The 17,779-nt window shown below is 40.5% G+C and overlaps 3 protein-coding genes across 5 annotated transcripts in view; 1 reads left to right on the top strand and 2 right to left on the bottom strand.

Annotated features, from left to right (window-relative positions):
- USP14 (ubiquitin specific peptidase 14) overlaps positions 1-4,616 on the top strand; it is a 42,222-nt gene extending 37,606 nt beyond the window's left edge. Inside the window, exons 14-17 of one of the 3 annotated variants that reach the window (XM_058677148.1) lie at positions 917-974; positions 1,912-2,019; positions 3,036-3,211; positions 4,378-4,616. In XM_058677148.1, coding sequence (XP_058533131.1) covers positions 917-974; positions 1,912-2,019; positions 3,036-3,187 — 318 coding nt within the window. In that variant the 3' untranslated portion in view covers positions 3,188-3,211; positions 4,378-4,616. Of the gene's footprint in view, positions 1-916; positions 975-1,911; positions 2,020-3,035; positions 4,159-4,259 lie in introns of those variants that run through there. The other 2 variants (XM_058677147.1, XM_058677146.1) reach the window with 2 other exon arrangements.
- Positions 4,617-5,760: 1,144 nt separating this feature from the next.
- Positions 5,761-17,779, bottom strand: part of THOC1 (THO complex subunit 1) — a 49,711-nt gene continuing 37,692 nt past the window's right edge. The window contains exons 16-21 of the mRNA XM_004579608.3: positions 17,538-17,633; positions 16,698-16,763; positions 11,305-11,388; positions 8,251-8,398; positions 7,462-7,537; positions 5,761-6,166 (exon numbers count right to left, since the gene is read on the bottom strand). Coding sequence (XP_004579665.1) covers positions 5,871-6,166; positions 7,462-7,537; positions 8,251-8,398; positions 11,305-11,388; positions 16,698-16,763; positions 17,538-17,633 — 766 coding nt within the window. The 3' untranslated portion in view covers positions 5,761-5,870. The remainder of the gene's footprint in view (positions 6,167-7,461; positions 7,538-8,250; positions 8,399-11,304; positions 11,389-16,697; positions 16,764-17,537; positions 17,634-17,779) is intronic.
- On the bottom strand, positions 9,215-10,077 carry LOC101530342 (intraflagellar transport protein 20 homolog). Its single transcript, XM_058677145.1, has one exon. It carries the CDS (start codon positions 9,834-9,836, stop codon positions 9,441-9,443), a length of 396 nt encoding a protein of 131 aa, XP_058533128.1. The 5' UTR covers positions 9,837-10,077; the 3' UTR covers positions 9,215-9,440.

Below are 17,779 nucleotides of genomic sequence, written 5' to 3'. Positions count from 1 at the left end.
GGGATAATAATGAACTAAAAAGCTTGTGTACAGCAAAGGAAACAGTGGAGTGAAGACAACCTGCAGAATAGAGATAATATGTGGGAATTATTGCTTTGGCAGGAACTAGTATCTAGAATATACTTGTAAAAGGCTATTAAAAGAAAAACAGCAACTTAGCACCAAAGTGACAGATAATTTGATTAAAAAGAGATGATCTGAAGAGACATTTATTAAAAGATATAAAATGGCCAACACCAATGAAAAATTGCTTACCATCACTCATCAAGGGAATGTTCAGTGAAATCCAAACAGAAAAGATTACAGTGCTGATGAAGCCGCGTAGAATGGAGCGCTCTAACACACTGTTGATGGGAGTGCAAGTTAGTATGACCATTACGGAAAGCTTGATGGGCCTTCCACAACAAACTAACAGAAGTGCCATGTGTCAGCCATTCTGCCACCACGGGTGTATCCGAAGGAGTTAAGTTTACAAGAAGTACTTGTTCGCCCGTATTTATCACAGCACTGTTCGCAGTAGCTCAGATGTGGAGTGGAGTGGATATATTTTGGTAAACTTATGAAACTGGGTTTTTTTGTTTTATATCCTAGAACCCTGTTTTAACTATAGTGTATGTCACAAGATTTTTTTTTTTTTGGTGGCCCAAAGGAGTTTTATTGTCCCCTCCCAGACCATGTTACAAGATCATCTTAAATTGCTACAATGTGAAGCCTTTATTTTGCATGTTTACATAAAACTAGCTGGAAAGTTAGACAGTGCTACAGTGAAAAGCATGCTGGCAATCTGTGAGGTAAGCATTTTATCTCATTGCTTTTGCATTGTAGACCTAAATAGTTGTAAACTTGAAAACTCATTAAGAATACAAGTTTTACTTCCAGTAACGTATTTTAAAATTTAAAATGTTTTTCCTCTTAGAATGACAAGAAGAGTCCTCAGAAAGAAGTTAGGTATGAGCCCTTTTCATTTGCTGATGGTGAGTGGAAGTTTCCTTCCCTTTGGATTATTCTATGTGTATGTGTTTATTGAGGTGAAATTGTTGCATATCTGGATCTCATGTTTGTTTTTTTAGTCAGATTTTTTGAATAAATGACCTTAATGTGACTTACAGAAAGATTATTTTTTCTGAGTCATATACTTTAAATTTTAAAATTTTCATTTCAAGAGAAAAAAAAAAAAAGGTGTCTTTCATCTACAGTTGAATTCTCAGTTGCCAGCAGCTAGCATAGCTGGGCCAGGCCAAGGTCAGGAGTCAGAACTCCATCTTGGTCTTCCATATTGGTGACTCGGATCTAATTCAGCCATCGTAGGCTGCCTTCCAGGCTGCACATTAGCAGTAAGCTGGAATACTAAGCACATGTTGAACTCAAATTAGGCACTCTGCTTTTGGGATGTGGGTGTTGTAAGCAATGCCTTAACCACTGTGTCAAATGTCTGTCCCCACACGCAATTTTTTTGTTATTATTTTCCAGTTTTGTAGGTATGGGGGTTCCCCCCTTGTCCCCTCATTTTCCTCTCTACCATCTCCTCTCCCGCTGCCCCCATATAATTAGTCAGTGCCGTGCCCAGGGTTGGGGGTAGTCATTTGGTGTCACCCGATGTGGGGAGGAATGTTCTGTTAAGTGGGCCTGACAGTCAGGAGACGCTGTCACCTTTGTTGCACTAGGGCTGAGCAGATCTAAGGTCTGTTGGCTGAGCAGGTCTACTCCAGTGTAGGCCCAGCCAGAGTCAGGCGCTGTGGATGCACCAAGAAAGTTTTAACACAAAGCATTAGCTCTGGTCAGAAGTGATAAATAACTACATTCTAATGAAATAGTACTTTTCTAATCTAAACTTGTTATTGATTGTTAACTTAGAGAAAGGATGTATCTGTGAATATTATTCATTATTAATAGATTTACATCTTTCCTTAGATATTGGCTCAAATAATTGTGGATACTATGATTTACAAGCAGTGCTGACACACCAGGGAAGATCAAGTTCTTCAGGTCATTATGTATCATGGGTGAAAAGGAAACATGGTAAATAGTCTTTTTTTTTTTCCTACCCATTAAATACTCACACAGTTCTCATAAATTATATAGCTCTGTGCATTTATATGCATGTGTAGTCTTTTTTTTTGTTGTTTAAGATTTATTTATTTTTATTGGAAAGGCAGACATAGAGAGAGGAGAGACAGAGAGGAAGATCTTCCTTCTGATGGTTCACTCCCCAAGTAGTCGCAATGGCTGGAGCTGAGCCAATCTGAAGCCAGAAGCCAGGTGTTTATTCCGGGTCTCCCACGCGGGTGCAGGGTCCCAATGCATTGGGCTGTCCTTGACTGCTTTCCCAGGCCACAAGCAGGGAGCTGGATGGGAAGTGGAGCTGCCGGGATTAGAACCGGCGCCCATATGGGATCCCGGGGTGTTCACTACACTATACTATCGTGCTGGGCCCAGTCTCATGCTTTATATCTTGAATTATTGAAGAGCTGATGAACTTTTGTTTAAATAGAATGTTAGAAATTAAAACTAAGAAATTTTAAAAATTCTTTTGAAAATGTCAAATGAGCACATTTGTGTCAACCTAACCAATGTTTTAAAAATGTTACTTTTGGATGCTAGACTTTGTACCATTGTCTGTAGCTTCAGGGTCATGGTACACTTAGCAGAATGACGGACTTGTGACTGTATTTGAAGGACTGTACAGTTGTTATGGGGAAAACAGTGAGGGGGAGAGGGGAAGGGAAGGGTTGAAGGAGAAAACCCTGCACCTAAGGAAAAATAAAAATTTAAAAAGTCACTTTAAAAAACAATTAGGTAGAAATGGTATTTGCAGTTTTGGTTTATTGTCTGGGTTCTGAACTTGTGTGTTTTACAAAGAGTATTGAAGTACTTGTGACTCCTGGAACCCTTCTAGTGGTCTGGACTGCTTATTCTCTGATCCATGATTGTAGGTGGTTGTCCGTACTCTGGGGCTCCAGTGCTTGTCTTGAAATGGAACTCTGAGAAGATTTTGCTGTAACATTAACTTACTTTCCTCCTCTCTGGTTACTTAGATGAATGGATCAAGTTTGATGATGACAAGGTCAGCATCGTCACACCAGAAGACATCTTGCGGCTTTCTGGTGGTGGAGACTGGCATATCGCTTATGTTTTACTCTACGGGCCTCGCAGAGTTGAAATAATGGAAGAGGAGAATGAACAGTAATCTTCATTAGCTATTTATGCTTAGGTGTGAAATATTATTTGATCATTTCTATAATCCAGAGCTTTAGAGAAAGACATTTGGGTGGTTTTATCTGTTTCCCCTCATGTGGAACAAGAGAGCAGAAGCAGACTTCCAAATTTCAAATTAAAAAATTACTGAAAATTCCTTTTGGATTGTGCTGCCATGTATAAAAGTGGATGGAAGACATTTTTAAGAAATTAATTTCTTGCATTAATTCAAAAAAAATTCTGAGTTAAAATGCTTTTCAACAATTACATTGTGGTCATTTTTCTCCCTGCTTTTTCCCAAGCCCAAGGTTCAGCAATCAGATGTGTATCGCACACCTGTTATCTACTATTTGTTGTTGCATGGTTCAGACCACCACTCAGTAGGTGCCCATCCTTTGCCTTATCTAACATTTTTCCAGGAAGATGGAAAAATTATTGTTCTTCTTGTGTAACTCAGTGCTGCTTTCCACATCCCATGGAAACATGGGTACAATCAAGTATTTGTCCAGCCTGACTCATGCTGGCTTTTCATGACTTTAAATTGTGATAATAGTACATTTGATTATACATTTATTATTGTTTCTCCAACATACTATGGCTTGTACATTTAACTTTGCAATGGTTTTGTAGCAATCAACCTTAAATGTTGACAAGCTCTGGTGGCTTATTTTTAGAAAATGATGATATTTAATAATAAAAAAAAATCGAAGAGGTATAAACAGCTTTTGACCTCTTTTGTCTTCTGAGTGTTGGAGCTTGGCTAAAGTTGAGTGTGTTTTAATATTGTGTAATTTCTGCAGATAGTTAACATAACTGTTCTGTTAATGCATCCATTTAAAAATATTTATCATCTTTGCCTCCTCGTGCAGTTGTAATGGATGTCTTTGGATGCTGAACATAGTGGTGTTACTGGGCTCAATTATTTATTGTTAATTCCCATCATCTTATATCCATTTCAGGATTTAGTAGCAGTGATTTTAATGATGAAAAACATCAAGTGTTTGCGGTATAAGTTTCTGACTTTTAATGCTTTCCAGTTGGTTGGTTTTTCATCTTTATTTCAGGAGCCTTGGTTGACTGCTGTGGAGATAAAGGACTGACTAGTAGTTGTCTCAAATTATGAGCTAAGTGTGTAAAATGAAGTTTGGGGACTATCATGACATCTCCTACCTTGCTCTGCAGAGCATGACACTGGTAACTGTTACTCTTTACAAAATGATGGCTGTTCTCTCAAATCTGAGCAATGTAATGTAATCAGAACATTGGGGGTAAGACATGCACCTTTCACAGAAATTACTTTGTGAACAGCTTCTTTGTCTCAGTATTTACTTTTTTTTGGCAGTCAATATTCCTTTTGGCAGGGGGAGACTAGAGAGGATGGAGACACTAAAACTTTAATGATTTATGTTTGTATGATGCCTATAACTGTAGTCTTTATCACATTTGGAAGTAATTTTGTTAAGAAAATAAATTTAGCAATTGGAATGCAGATTTTCTCACTTGCTAGATGTTGTAGCTCCAAGGCCAGGTGAGATAGGTTTAAAATCAAGTACATAAGTCTTGTATGGAATGTATTTGAATTTTAAAAATTGTTAAGTCCTTTCATCATTAGAAAAAAACTTGATTTCATTCGATTAAAAAAAAAAAAGCATTATCCCAAAGATGTCTTTAAACAATTGGATTTACACCAGTGGTATTTTAAATAAGGTGTTTTAGAATTCAGCCTTGCATGTAGGGTGTTGTAAAGTAGGCAAAAGTCTTGATTCCTGAATGTGCCTTATATGCTGTGTGCCATGAACACTGAGGCCATTGGCACATTAAAGCTGTGCTGGTTCCCTGCTTGACACAGTGACATTGGCCCTGAGCCAAGAGCATTTACAGGTCATGCTTGCAGCAGGCTTTCTTCATATTAACAGCAGTGGTCTAATCCTAGAGGGATTGTTTATGGGAGAACAGGAAGAACAGAAGAGCCATTGGTACTGTCCTAGCCATTAACCTCCTACTGCTTTCACATACATCTCGTTTGAATTTTGTGATCCCCAAGGCAGAGTTAAGATGCCAAATCTATTTTTTTAACCTATTTATTTTGAAGTTGGGAGTTGGCAAACATTTTCTGCAGTGGGCCAGATAATAAATATTTGAGGCTGCACACACCAGAGGTGTCTGTTAGAAGTTGTGTTGTGCAACAGAGGTCATGGTCAACAGGAGTTGGGCACAATTGGGTGCCGATAAAATCTTAATTATAAAAACATGACAAGATCATTTGCTGTCTGCTGTAAAGCATGAATAAGTTGAATAGAGTGGTTTTGGTTTTAGAAAGTGTTATATGGGGATTTTAGAATAACCACGTTTTCTAACAGCACACAGGAAACTAATATAAAAAACAACATACCCTTACTTATTTAATGTCATTATAAGTACATTTTATTTAATAAAAATATATTTTGTATTCCTGAGGTCACTTCATTTAGGTCATTTTTCCCACCCCACTCCCCACCAGCCCTGAGGTTTGAGCCAATGTGTGTTCTGTGGTTCTTGGAGCACCAGCCAACTGTACAACAACTGTTATAATAAAAATGTTTATTGTTTACCAAAACCAGTGGACCTCTTATCAAATGCTGCTTGGTAACAAAATCTTATCAGTTTTAATAATAATAAAAAAGAAAACAAAGAAGCTAACTATTTGTCTCATTGTCATTAGTTAGACTTTCCGCAAGGTCACTTAATCCAGATTTATTGAGAGCATTAATCAGATTCTCAGGCGTTGCGTGCACTCCCTCTTGATCTTGCCAGGCAACGAGGAGCTGTCTAGCTCTCATCTTCATATCCTCGCTATCACACTCAATCTGCCTAATTTCTGAGTCTTTCATTTCCAGGTAGGGTGCTAGAATCTTCCACTGTTCACCCAGCTTGCTGGCATACATCTCTATTTGTTCCCCAGTGACAGGCTTGTCCCGCCGAACATCAGGACCTGGAAAGCAGAGATTGTGAAACAGCTGTGAAGGTCGGTGACACATGCCGTCCAAGCGTACAGCAGAAATGGACAGCTGGAGGGCCTGACTCATCACCTGTGCTAAGATTACATTTTCAGTGGAAAGGCAGTTGCAACAGAGCAGAGAGAGGGCTCTAGTACACACTGGTTCACTCCTCAGATGCCTGCAATGACAGTCCAGAGCCCGGAGCCTCTGGGTGTTCATGTGGGTGCAGGACTTGAGCCATCCTCTGCTGCCTTCCCAGGCACAGTAGCAGGGAGCTGCATGGAAAGCCCGGATTCGAACTGGTGCCCATAAAGGAAGCCAAGCCTATAGGTGGAGACACCTAGTACATTTTTTTAATATTTATTTTTATTGGAAAGTCAGATACACAGAGTGAGGAAGAACTTGTGTCCATTGACTCACTCCCCAAGTGGCCACAATGGCCAAAGCTGAGCTGATCTCAACCAGGAGCCAGTAGCTAGTACCCAGTAGCCTCTTTTGGGTCTCCCACATGGTGCAGGGTCCCAAGTCTTTGGGCCGTCCTCGACTGCTTTCCCAGGCCACAAGCAGGGAGCTGGATGAGAAACAAGGCCACTGGGATGTGAACTGGCATCCATACAGGATCCCTGTGCATACAAGGAGAGGACTTTAGCTGCTAGGGTACTAAGCTGGACCCCCTAGTAAGTTTTAAAGTAAAATATGTTCACATTTTCCATAAGTTGAATACCATTCTTGAAAGCATTATGGAAAGCTGTCCCCCTCAAACAGAAGTAGGGTATCACCCACAAATCAACTTTCCATTAAAAATATCATCGGGCCTGGTATGATGGCCTAGTGGCTGAATTCTCGCCTTGTATGTGCTGGGATCCTATACAGGTGCTGGTTCATGTCCTGGCTGTTCCACTTCCCATTCAGCTCCCTGCTTGTGGCCTGGGAAAGCAGTCGAGGACGGCCCAAAGCCTTGGGACCCTGCACCTGCATGGGAGACTCAGAAGAAGCTCCAGGCTCCTGGCTTTGGACTGGCTCAATTTCAGCCGTTGCAGTCACTTGGGGAGTGAACCCTCAGATGGAAGACCTTCCTATGTCTCTCTTCTCGTATATCTGACTTTCCAATAAAAATGCCATCACTTTCAAATTTTATTGTGTAATTATAGTATTTATTGTTATTAAGCAATGTTTTTAATTCCTCATTGTCACAGAGTGATATCAAGTGGCAGATACTGAGAAGCGGATGAGATGAAAGAACCCAAACCTTTTCTAATTTTGTAACATAAGAAAATTTAACTCTTACTTTCATTTTCCTTCAGTAAAGCATCATTATCTTCCTCATCTTCATCTTCACCCGTTTTTATTTCTTCAGAAGGAGGCTAGAAATGAGAAAGAACGTGTAAAGGAATATTGCTTTCTGAAAGTGAGATATTAGAAGATGCTTTTTAAATGCAGGGGTTTGAGATGCCAAGCCCAGAGCCCCAGAACTTTCTTCTCAAGCCCATTAGAGAGGCTCACAGGTGCAGATTCCCCAGCCCCAATCCGCACAGACAGGAGGCAGCAGAAAGCAGGGCAGTTGGCCTGCAGGGAGCCAGGCCTTGGTGGCTCAGCAGAACAGAAGTCTGAGGAGCAAATGTCCTTACCGTTTTTTCTGAAGAATTTTATTAGACTCCAGTCACATGACAGTGTAATTACCATGGTGTAATATTACAGTTAGAAAATTGTATAGGAAAGAGAATAGGCAGAAAATAGGCCAAATTTTCTACTTGCCCTTAGCCCCTGGTTTTGATGAAAGACAATAATGGTAAGCAAGAAAAATCTGAGATTAAGGGCGGGAGGGCAGGATAACAGCTTACGATGAAAAGTATTATGGACTTGCATTAAGTATATGTTACAGAGAAATGCTAGTTACTTTGTTATCAATTTACAAGTTTTCAAACATTTTGTTCCTCATTGCAAAAAAAAAAAATGCAAGTAAACTTCCAACAGGATAAACACTTAGATTTGCTCATGTCTTTGCTAACAGTGATTACATATTTTAGAACGATGATGCCAGCTAAAGAGTATGAGAAAACTGTCCCACATTACTTACTGGCAACTCCTTGGCTAGCTTTATCACCATGTTTTCCAGATACTCAGGCAAACTTTTAAACTGCTGGTTGGTTGGCTGGAAGAAGTGAGGGCTTCTCCGTGCTAACAGTCTCAGGGCTCTCCAACCGTAGTTTGAATTGTTCACGGCCCTACAAAGAGATGTTCACTGTATAATTCAGCGTTTTGTTTCTATATTCCCTTCTGCTTAATCCTGCCACATGACGTGCTATAAACACCTCAAACCCCATCCTCTTCATTCTGTCCCGGCCCGAGGTCCCGTCTGTTTCAGTACACACGCGTCAGACCACCAGTCGGAAGGGCAGTGTCAGATGCAAGCACACTGAAGAACTTTATGCACATTTTAATTTTGTTGGTTTTCTGTTTACAACACATGAATTTTACTTTGCATAATGCCTCCCTTAATGAATAAAAATGGTTTAAACAGTAAGAGATAGCTAGCAGCCAACAGTGATGGCAAGAAGAGAACGTACCAATGGTCTCCACTGAAGCACAGTAGCAACATGCAGACCACAGGAAGGTGAGAAAAAGACCTCAGCCAAACCAGAGGAGCATGCGTCTACCCACACCCTAAATCCACTGAGTAGAAATCTGGCTTATTTCATCATCTCTAATAGTAATAACATATAAATAATATAATAAATGCCCTGATAACACTGGAAACTTTTCTTCTAAGTTAACACCTGCTGTGAAATTTCGCCTCATCAGTTTAGTGCCTTGCTCTGACACTTGTGTCCATAGTCCTTGTCAACTATGCATGTACATTTTCTTATAACAGATCCATATCATTCAAGTTCTCGAGAGCATTCTAGAATTAGTGCCTTGAGAATGAATCCACTTGCACCTTTAAAACTGAACACTCAGAACCAGGTCCTAATCTACACTATAGCCTTACTCTGCCCTGTCACCACTACTTTTTTTTTTTTTAAACGACATGAAAATAATTTATTGCTTTTCAAAGCTGAGTTTACTAGAGTCAAGGTGTGTGGCCTGCTCAGTTCAGGTGGATGGCAGGGGCGAAGACACGGGATTGTGAACACATGCCTGCGGGGCCACTGGCTCCCGGGACCTGGTCCCGTCACTCTAATGGGACAGAGGAGGTTTTGGTTTTTTTTTTTGGCTTAGGGGACTTTTTTCTTTTTACCTTTGTCCTACAAAAGGGAAATCTTCAGTTCATTTCTGAAAAATAAATTGGTCGATAAATTCATTTTGTTCTGCTTCTACTTTACACAAAGCTTCATATTCAGCACGATACCTCTCCAGCTGCTGCTTCTCTGCTATGAGAGCCTGAACTTGCTGCTGCTGGGCTTCTCGTTGTTTTGCTATAGATTTGAGCAAGTTCCGAGAGCCAATGGCCTTCATCTTCTCATTTTCAGCTTCCTTTGCAAGTTGGTCCACTAGCTCAATTAGACCACCAACTATTTTCTGAACCTGGCCAATCTTGCGCACAAAGTCCTTGCACTCCTCCTTGAGCTCTGTGGTCTGCTGCATAACCTCCGGGTCCAACTCACACAGCTTGTTGAGCTCCTTCAAGTGCAGCCCCGCCTCCCCCAGGACATCCTTGGCCATAGCTGCTTCCCTTCCACAGCCCCTAGAGAAGCTGTCTGCAAGTGTGACAGTGGCAGTCGGTAGGAAGCGCGTCGCAGGAGCAAGGGTCAGGAAAGAATAAAGTCCAGGTGCTTGTCACGGGCATCGTCCACTCAACACGCCCCTCGAATGCCTACTATGTGCCCACATCGCTAGATGCTGGGGGTAGAGAGCTGACTGCAACATGGTGCCTGCCCAAGGACAGAGCCGGGGCCAGGCGTTCCAAGCAGAGAGCACAGACAGGCCCAGGCTGGCTGCCCTTCTGGCCGCCACGCGCTGTGCCCAGGGCCGATGCTGACCGCGGCCGCTGCCACGGATACAGGACCTGTGTGTTGTCACTACTTCTAATTTGCAATGGAACAAAACAAGTACTTAAGAGCACCCTACACAGAAGTTGGTTGTTCACAATGAGGGTGGGGTGGAGGCAGGGACAGCAAGCCCTGAGGGCCAAGGGGAGAGACCGGACAGCAACAAGACTGGTCTGAAAGCTACAGAAAGTAGACCAAGCAGACATGGCAGGAGTGAGAAAATGAATAGAGCACATATGGCAAGAGCCAGAGCAAGTCTGGAACAGACCTTTAAAACTGGAAGCAGTAAGCACCATGCACTTTTAGGAACACTGGCCGACACATGGAAAACTGACAAAGGTTAGACCACTTGGGTGCTCACAGCAGCAACTCGTCTTACCCGTCATGAATACTGAGTGCTAACCACATGGGTCAGAGCTAATCACCCCAATCAATTCTCAATATTCTTGTGAAATGGGTACCATGACTATTCAACAGAAGAGGGAAGGGATTTGGGAATTAAATCATCAAATTAGCTACAGTCCCCTAGTGAGAGAGGGGATTGAAATCTGCATACTGACAAAGATTACTCTTAACTCACTACTATATGGTTTGCTTAAAACCATGAGACTATGGTGTCACCTCTAAGAATCTGGATGAACAGGTTGAACCCTGGAGTTACTCTAATCATGAGAGGCACCAGCAATGGAGACTTGAGACGAGGTGCTCAGGGAGGTAAAAACGCAAAGGGCAGCAGAGGCTGCTTTCAGGGATGCAAAGAAAACATGACTCATGGAAGGAGCAAACAGTAGATGCTGCCGAGGTCTGGAACAGAGCGAGGTGACCTTTGTAGGAGTGGTTGAGTGGGAGTGACATGGAAAACAGCCTGCTTGGAGTGGGCAGATGGTGAGCAGGAAATGAGGACATCAAGAGAAGTAGCAGTTATGGGGAGAGTCTGAGCTTTGAAGGAAAATTGGAAGAGGGGGGGTGGCTAGAGGGAGGTGTGGGATCATCCCTGAAATGAGGATGTGTCATGGTGTGAACTCTGCACTTGAAGTCACCTCCAAGGAGAGAGAGCTCCTCTCCACGGCCTCTCTCCATCAGCTTTCTATCCTACACTATTCTTCAAAGAAACAAAATTATGTCAGGAGAATATTACTTACTTGTACTCACTTTCAACCATATTTTCAGGGTCTGCCTGCTCAATGGCTTCTTCAAAGAATTCCTCGAGCGATGGCATGTATTCCCTGGACATTAGAAGGAATGAGTGAGGTTCACCTGTATTCTTGATACACACTCATAAAATGGTGGTAGTAAGAGATCCTATTGGTACTGAACTCAAGTTACTGTTCGATTACTTGGTAACACAGAATTTTAACAAGGTAGAAGACAATAAACTAGCTCTCAGAGCATAATAAAAGGCAAGTTAGTCCAAATGCACAATATAGATCTAGGACATATATTACATTATCCATAATAATAATTTTGCTATTTCAGAGGGTAGCTGAAATTAAATGCATATGAATTTCACCAACAAATATAACATGTTTACATTTTATTCCTACCCATGGAAACCTTTTTCTTTAAACAATTAATTAAAACAAAAGAAATAGCCAACCCATTATATTTTAAGAGTAACTTCTAGCTTTATTTAGCAGGATAGGTTTACCTTCCCCTAATTTTTATTATTTCTCTGAAAGGCAGAGAGACCTAGACCTCTCCAGTTTCACTCCCCAAATGCTTGCAATACCTCGGGCATGGGACTCAATCTGGGTCTCTTATGTGACAGGGACCCAAGCACATGAGCTCCCCCCAGGATATGCATCAACAGGAAGCTGGGACTGGGAGTAGAGCTATGACCTCAAATCCAGGCAGTCTGACAGGAATGTGGGCTTCCAAAGAAGTGTCGTAACTGCTTTGCCACGTGCTGCTCCAGGAGGTTGGTTTTGTTGTTGTTGTTTTGTTTCCATTTTTAATTAGTTTCATTTTTTTGAAAGGCAGAAAAGAGTAAGATTTTCTCATTTTTATTGGAAAGACAGCTTTACAAAAAGAAAGACAAACAGAAAGATCTTCCATCAGTTGGCTCAATGGCTGGAGCTGAACCAATCCAAAGCCAGGAGATTCTTCCAGGTCTTCCATGCGGGTGCAGGGTCCCAAGGCTTTGGGCCATCCTTTACTGCTTTCCCAGGCCACAAGCAGGGAGCTGGAAGGAAAGTGGAACAGCTGGGACTCAAACCAGTGCCCACATGGGATCCTGTTGCTTGCAGGGGGAGGATTGAGTCATCATGCCAGGCCCAATTTTTTTTTTGAGAAACTAAGTTTGGTAGAATCAAGCAAAGAAATGAGATCCAAAAATCGGAAGACATCTTTACCTAAAATAAGAAAAATGGGCTCACTAAAGAAAATTCAAGGGGTTGACATAGCATACTAATTCTCCATTTGCAAGCACCAGCATCCCAGATGGCTGCTGGTCATATCCTGGGTGCTCCAATTTTGATCCAGCTTTCTGCTATGGCTTGGGAAAGCAGAGAATAGTCCAAGGCCTTGGGCTCCTGGACGCACATGGAGGCTAGCTCCCAGCTTCAATCAGCTGGGCTCTGGCCATTATGGTTAATTATTCTTTTTCTTTATAAAACTTTTTTTAAGTTATTATTTTCCATGATACAGTTTTACAGGTATAGGCATTCATTCCTTCCCCTCCCCTTTCACCCTTCCAACCATTTCCTCCTGTATTATTATGCACGTACAGTCGTTGGAGGGGAAGATTTTAGCCACTAGGCTACAGCACCACGCCTTGTCTTTGCTTATATATTATAGTCATTCTTATGTCTTCCTCTAATAGTTGGATGGTTTCTGGGTGCTGATGTATGTCTTTTTCTAACACTGTATTTTTGCATGTGTTGTCTTCTGCCTCTTTCATTCAATTAATGAGACTTTCCATTGTATTTTTTAACTTGCTCTATTGTATTTATTTCTAGTATTTCAGATTGATTCTGTTTCAATGCTAACTCCTGCATAACATATTCCTTGGATTTCTATTTCTGCTTCTCATTGTTTTTAGGAGCCTTATAATGATTTTTAAGAAAATTCTTTATTTGACAATTCCCTAATGTCTTCATCAGCTAATCCTGAGACTGAAGACGCCAGTAACTTCATTCACAGTGTCTGTGCCTCTTCCTTAATCCTGTGCTGTGTTCCTGCAGGGCCTCCAAAGCCAGCACCACCCAAGTCGCTGTTCTCTGCCTCTGTGACTGTGTTATAGATGCTTTCAGTGGCCTGGGATTAAACAGCAGCTGTGTCTTTAAACTGGATCACAGGCTGTCAGCGGTGCTTAATTCCCTGTTGGTGCTCTATGGCTTGAATCACCTTCTGCATTCCTGGTCATTCCTGGTGATTCCTGGTGGAGCTTTGGCTGTTATTGGGGTTATCTGTTTGCTGCAGTACCACTCTGCTGTATCTGCTGCTTGCCCATGTTACAGGTCCCTGGGTGTCTCTTTGCCACCGGCCTGCCCATTCCAGTTACCCGGGATTATGCCCTGGCTGCCTCTCCTCTGCTAACCCTTCTGCATCTATTTCAACGTGTCCTCACCCTATTCCACCATCTTGCTCTCCATTCAACAGGTTTCATCTTTTCAACAGCATAAGGATAAACACTGAAGGCTATACATCTCTTGTGTACCAATGAGTCAGATCTCCATGTAGTTTTTTAAAAAGTATTTTTAGCTCAAGTTTTCTAATTCCCACCATGATTTCTTCTTTACTTCAGCAGTTATCCAGAAGTGTGTTAAACCAAAATGATTATTTGAAACACAAACACGACTGGAAAGGCCAGAGATCCTTTTCTTTGTCGGCACTGGCCAGGTCTGATCCAGGAAGCCAGAAGCCTGGACCTCCGGCACATCCCACGTGGGTGGCAGGCCTCAATTTTCCACTCGTACCCAGGTGCATCAGCAAGCTGAGTGAAGAGCACAGGTTAAGCTGGCACTCCACTACGGAATGGCAGCTCCACTGCATAACAACAGTGCCCTCTAAAACTCTTAACAGCACTTACAAAAGCTTTTTTCATGGATGTTTTAAATAAATTTCTGGTTTTTGTTAGACTTATCATAAATGTATTATACCAAGTTTTTTTTTTCCTAGCAGATTTATTAAATACTGGAAGGTCTACCAAGATCTTTCTACCAGGTGGTAGACTGGCCAATTCCTCACCAATCTATTTATTGGCAAATAAGGTTTATGTCTGCATATTTCTAACTTTTGCCTTTTATATTAGTGCAATGACTGTCTTTATATTTAATCCAGCTTCATTTTTAGATAATGTTGCTTTTAAGACTCTTCTTTCTGATAATTATGTCTATTACATCTTTCATTCAACCTTTTCCTATCATTTTAACATTTATCTATCTACTTGGAAGGCAGTTCTAGAAGAGAGTGAGAGGATATGAAGAGAAAAAGGGAGAGGCATTTTCCATCTGCCACCTTACTTCCCAAACTGCCACAGTGGCCAGGACTGGACAGCTAGTAGACCAGAGTGCCCTCAGGTTCTCCCCTGCAGGCGTCAGAGGCCCAAATACTTGAACTATCTGCTGGTACCTCCCCAGGGCTATCGGTAGCAGCTGCATTCAAAGTGGAATAGCTGGGATTCAATCAAACTCCAATGGGATGCCAGGGTGCCACAAGCAGCAGCTTTAACCCATCGTATCTTTAAGGTGTCTATCTTATAAAGAACATCTAGATGAATTTTTAATATATATTGCCACTTTCTGACTTGAACCAGAAAGTTCATGTATATTTACTGCATTAGAATGTTTTCACTTTTTGCTTTGTGTTTTACACTACTTGTTTCTTGCATTTTCTTTTTCTTCAAAAAATTTCTATTTAACTTTTTAACTCTCAACTAATTTAAAAATTATAATCTATTTCTTTTACATACCTAACAAGCATTCTTGACTATTCCGTCTTTGTCTTCTTTCTTAATATTCTTCATTTATGATCAAGCCTTGTCTTACAAGTCACTTTTAGCAAGCACATTAGTTCGACCTTATTAAATAAGCTCTAATTAGTAATTATTACAATTTATACAGTGAATTCCTAATATCTATTCATGTTTACAACTAACTTTGCCAAACTATCCTTTTTGCAACTTCTTGCTATTTTGGGTTTTAGTAGGTACTGCTGATAAATTTTCACAGTATTAGTCTGAATATTTCTTAGCCAGTAAACCAACCGTGACTCTTTGTATAGAATACGGATTGATATTTTTCTCTTAATACTTTGGATTGTTATTTCCTTCCACTTTAACTTCTTTTGTTCATTCTAAACTCACATTTTTCTGACTCTTGTTCCTTCTGCTTTCTTAACCATTAATTCATTATTTTTACTTTGGTATGTCTAATCTACCACTTAACCTAATTTTTGCAATTTTAATAACTATAGTTTTTCATTTCTAGAAGACTTTGTTGTTCAAGTTTTCTCATTACTTTTTGATAGGACTTTTTTTTTCCTTATTTCATCTTTAGCCACCTGGAAAATATATATAAATATATTATAATATACATAAATATATAAATACATATAAAATATATAATATATATTATACATATATATAATATATATAATAGCTTTATGTGGTAGTATTGTTATTTAAATGCCTGTTGCTTGATTGATCTGCTGATACTTAGTCAAGGTAAATGAACTGTTTCCTTGAATTATTTCTAGGTTTGGATGGTGAACTTATCTTCCGACTTCACCTTTGGGACACTGTGTGGCATGGGTTGAAGCAGCAGCCTTCAAGTGGAGCAGCCTACGAGCTTCTAGTCAGGGCTCCTTATACTGTTCTAATAGAAACGCAAACCCTATCAGCGGCCTGGCATGATAGCCTAGCAGCTGGGGTCCTTGCCTTGCATGCACCAGGATCCCGGGTGGGCACTGGTTTGTGTCCTGGCTGCCCCATTTTCCATCCAGCTCCCTGGTTGTGGCCTGAGAAAGCAGTTGAAGACAGCTCAGGGGTTTGGGACCCTGCACCTGCGTGGGACACCTGGAGGAAGCTCCTGGCTTTGTACTGGCTCAGCTCTGACTGGTGCAGCCATCTGAGGAGTGAATCAGTTGGATGTAAGATCTTTCTCTCTCTCTGTAAATCTATCTTTCCAATAAAAATAAAATAAATTGTAAAAAAACAAAAACAAAACACCCAGCAACTCTATCAGAGCTGATTTGTAATCTCTCAGGTAATTCTTTCCCCTCACACCAGATCACCCTGGTTTCCAAAACTCAGATTTCCTCTGTCTGCTCCCTAGCTAGATGCAATCATATCAGCTTCCTCATCTGGTTTTCAGTTCAGATTATTTTATGGGTCTATTTCTTTGTGATTTCTAATATTATTTTATTAGCATCTTTACTTTTTTGGTAAGCAGTCATATTCTTCAGTGCCAGAAGTCAACTACCATAAGCTTTTCCACTTCTTCTGTGCTACGATCAAAGGTGAAAAAAATGCTCCATTCTACTTTATGTAATATTTAAGAAAAGGAACATGTCATTTGAAAAACTTTAAACTTGCCTTGTCTCAGATTTACAGGCTTCCATATTATCAGGACAGAGATTCCAAAGCCTTGTTAATTCTTCACTACAAAACAGATACAGAAGTAAATAAATATTTTATGGACATCTTCCACAACAGGCCAATATACCAAAAAGAACAACTTAATAACAAGAGTTTTAGTGATGGCATAATTTTTATTTTGTTAATTTTGGCATTAACAAATTTACTAACACGAGCATATATTTAATGATAAGGACATAATGCTTTTTCCTAAGAATATTCAAGCACAGTATAAAGTGAATACTGGATACCGAAGGCAAAAGGACCCCAGCATTACAGTACCTTTTAACATAATTAAAATTGTCTGTATTTACCTTTTTATTTTTCTTCTCACTTTTCTTTTACATTTATATAATTTTTAAGTTTCTTTTAAATAACTTATAAGCATGCTTGGCTTAAAAGTCTAGTTATTTGATTTTTTTAATACTCCAATTCTGATCACTCCTTCCTGTTTAATGTGTCACTTTTAGCAAAACCAGTGGCCTTACCCTATCAAAAAAAAAAAAACCCATTAACTGACAACTTTTGCTGCATCAACCTAAAAATTCCATTTTCTATGACATGGGGAACATGGCATAGCCAAGAGCCGTGGATTCTGAAAGCTAACGACCAACTCAGAGTCCACCTGCTGCATGCACTCACAGGATGGGCACTCAGGTCAACAGGGTGTGGTTGACTTCCTTCTCTAGATTGTAACCAAATGTCATTCTTACCATATTGGCATGGGAAAAGTGTCTTTCAATAAGCAAAATATAAAAGGAAGAGCATCCCACATACCAAGGCAACTTAATAACCTACTTTCCCATAAGAATTTTCTTGCTGGGTCCTTTCCCTAGGAAGTCCTCTGGGGCTGTTCTCTTCCGAACTACTCTTGTGGGCTTTGTATCCGATGTTCTGTGGAGAACCAAAGACATGTTATTTTTGGAACTACAAATTAACCCAAGAAAGATGAATATTTAGTTACTGTTTTCTTACTAAAGAAAATAAAAGCTTCATATTATGATAGAACACTCATAAGGCACAAGGGCAAATACCAGTAA

This window comes from Ochotona princeps, chromosome 18 (assembly GCF_030435755.1).
Source record: "Ochotona princeps isolate mOchPri1 chromosome 18, mOchPri1.hap1, whole genome shotgun sequence".
Taxonomy (NCBI): domain Eukaryota; kingdom Metazoa; phylum Chordata; class Mammalia; order Lagomorpha; family Ochotonidae; genus Ochotona; species Ochotona princeps.
This window is presented reverse-complemented; position numbering and strand designations above follow the sequence as displayed.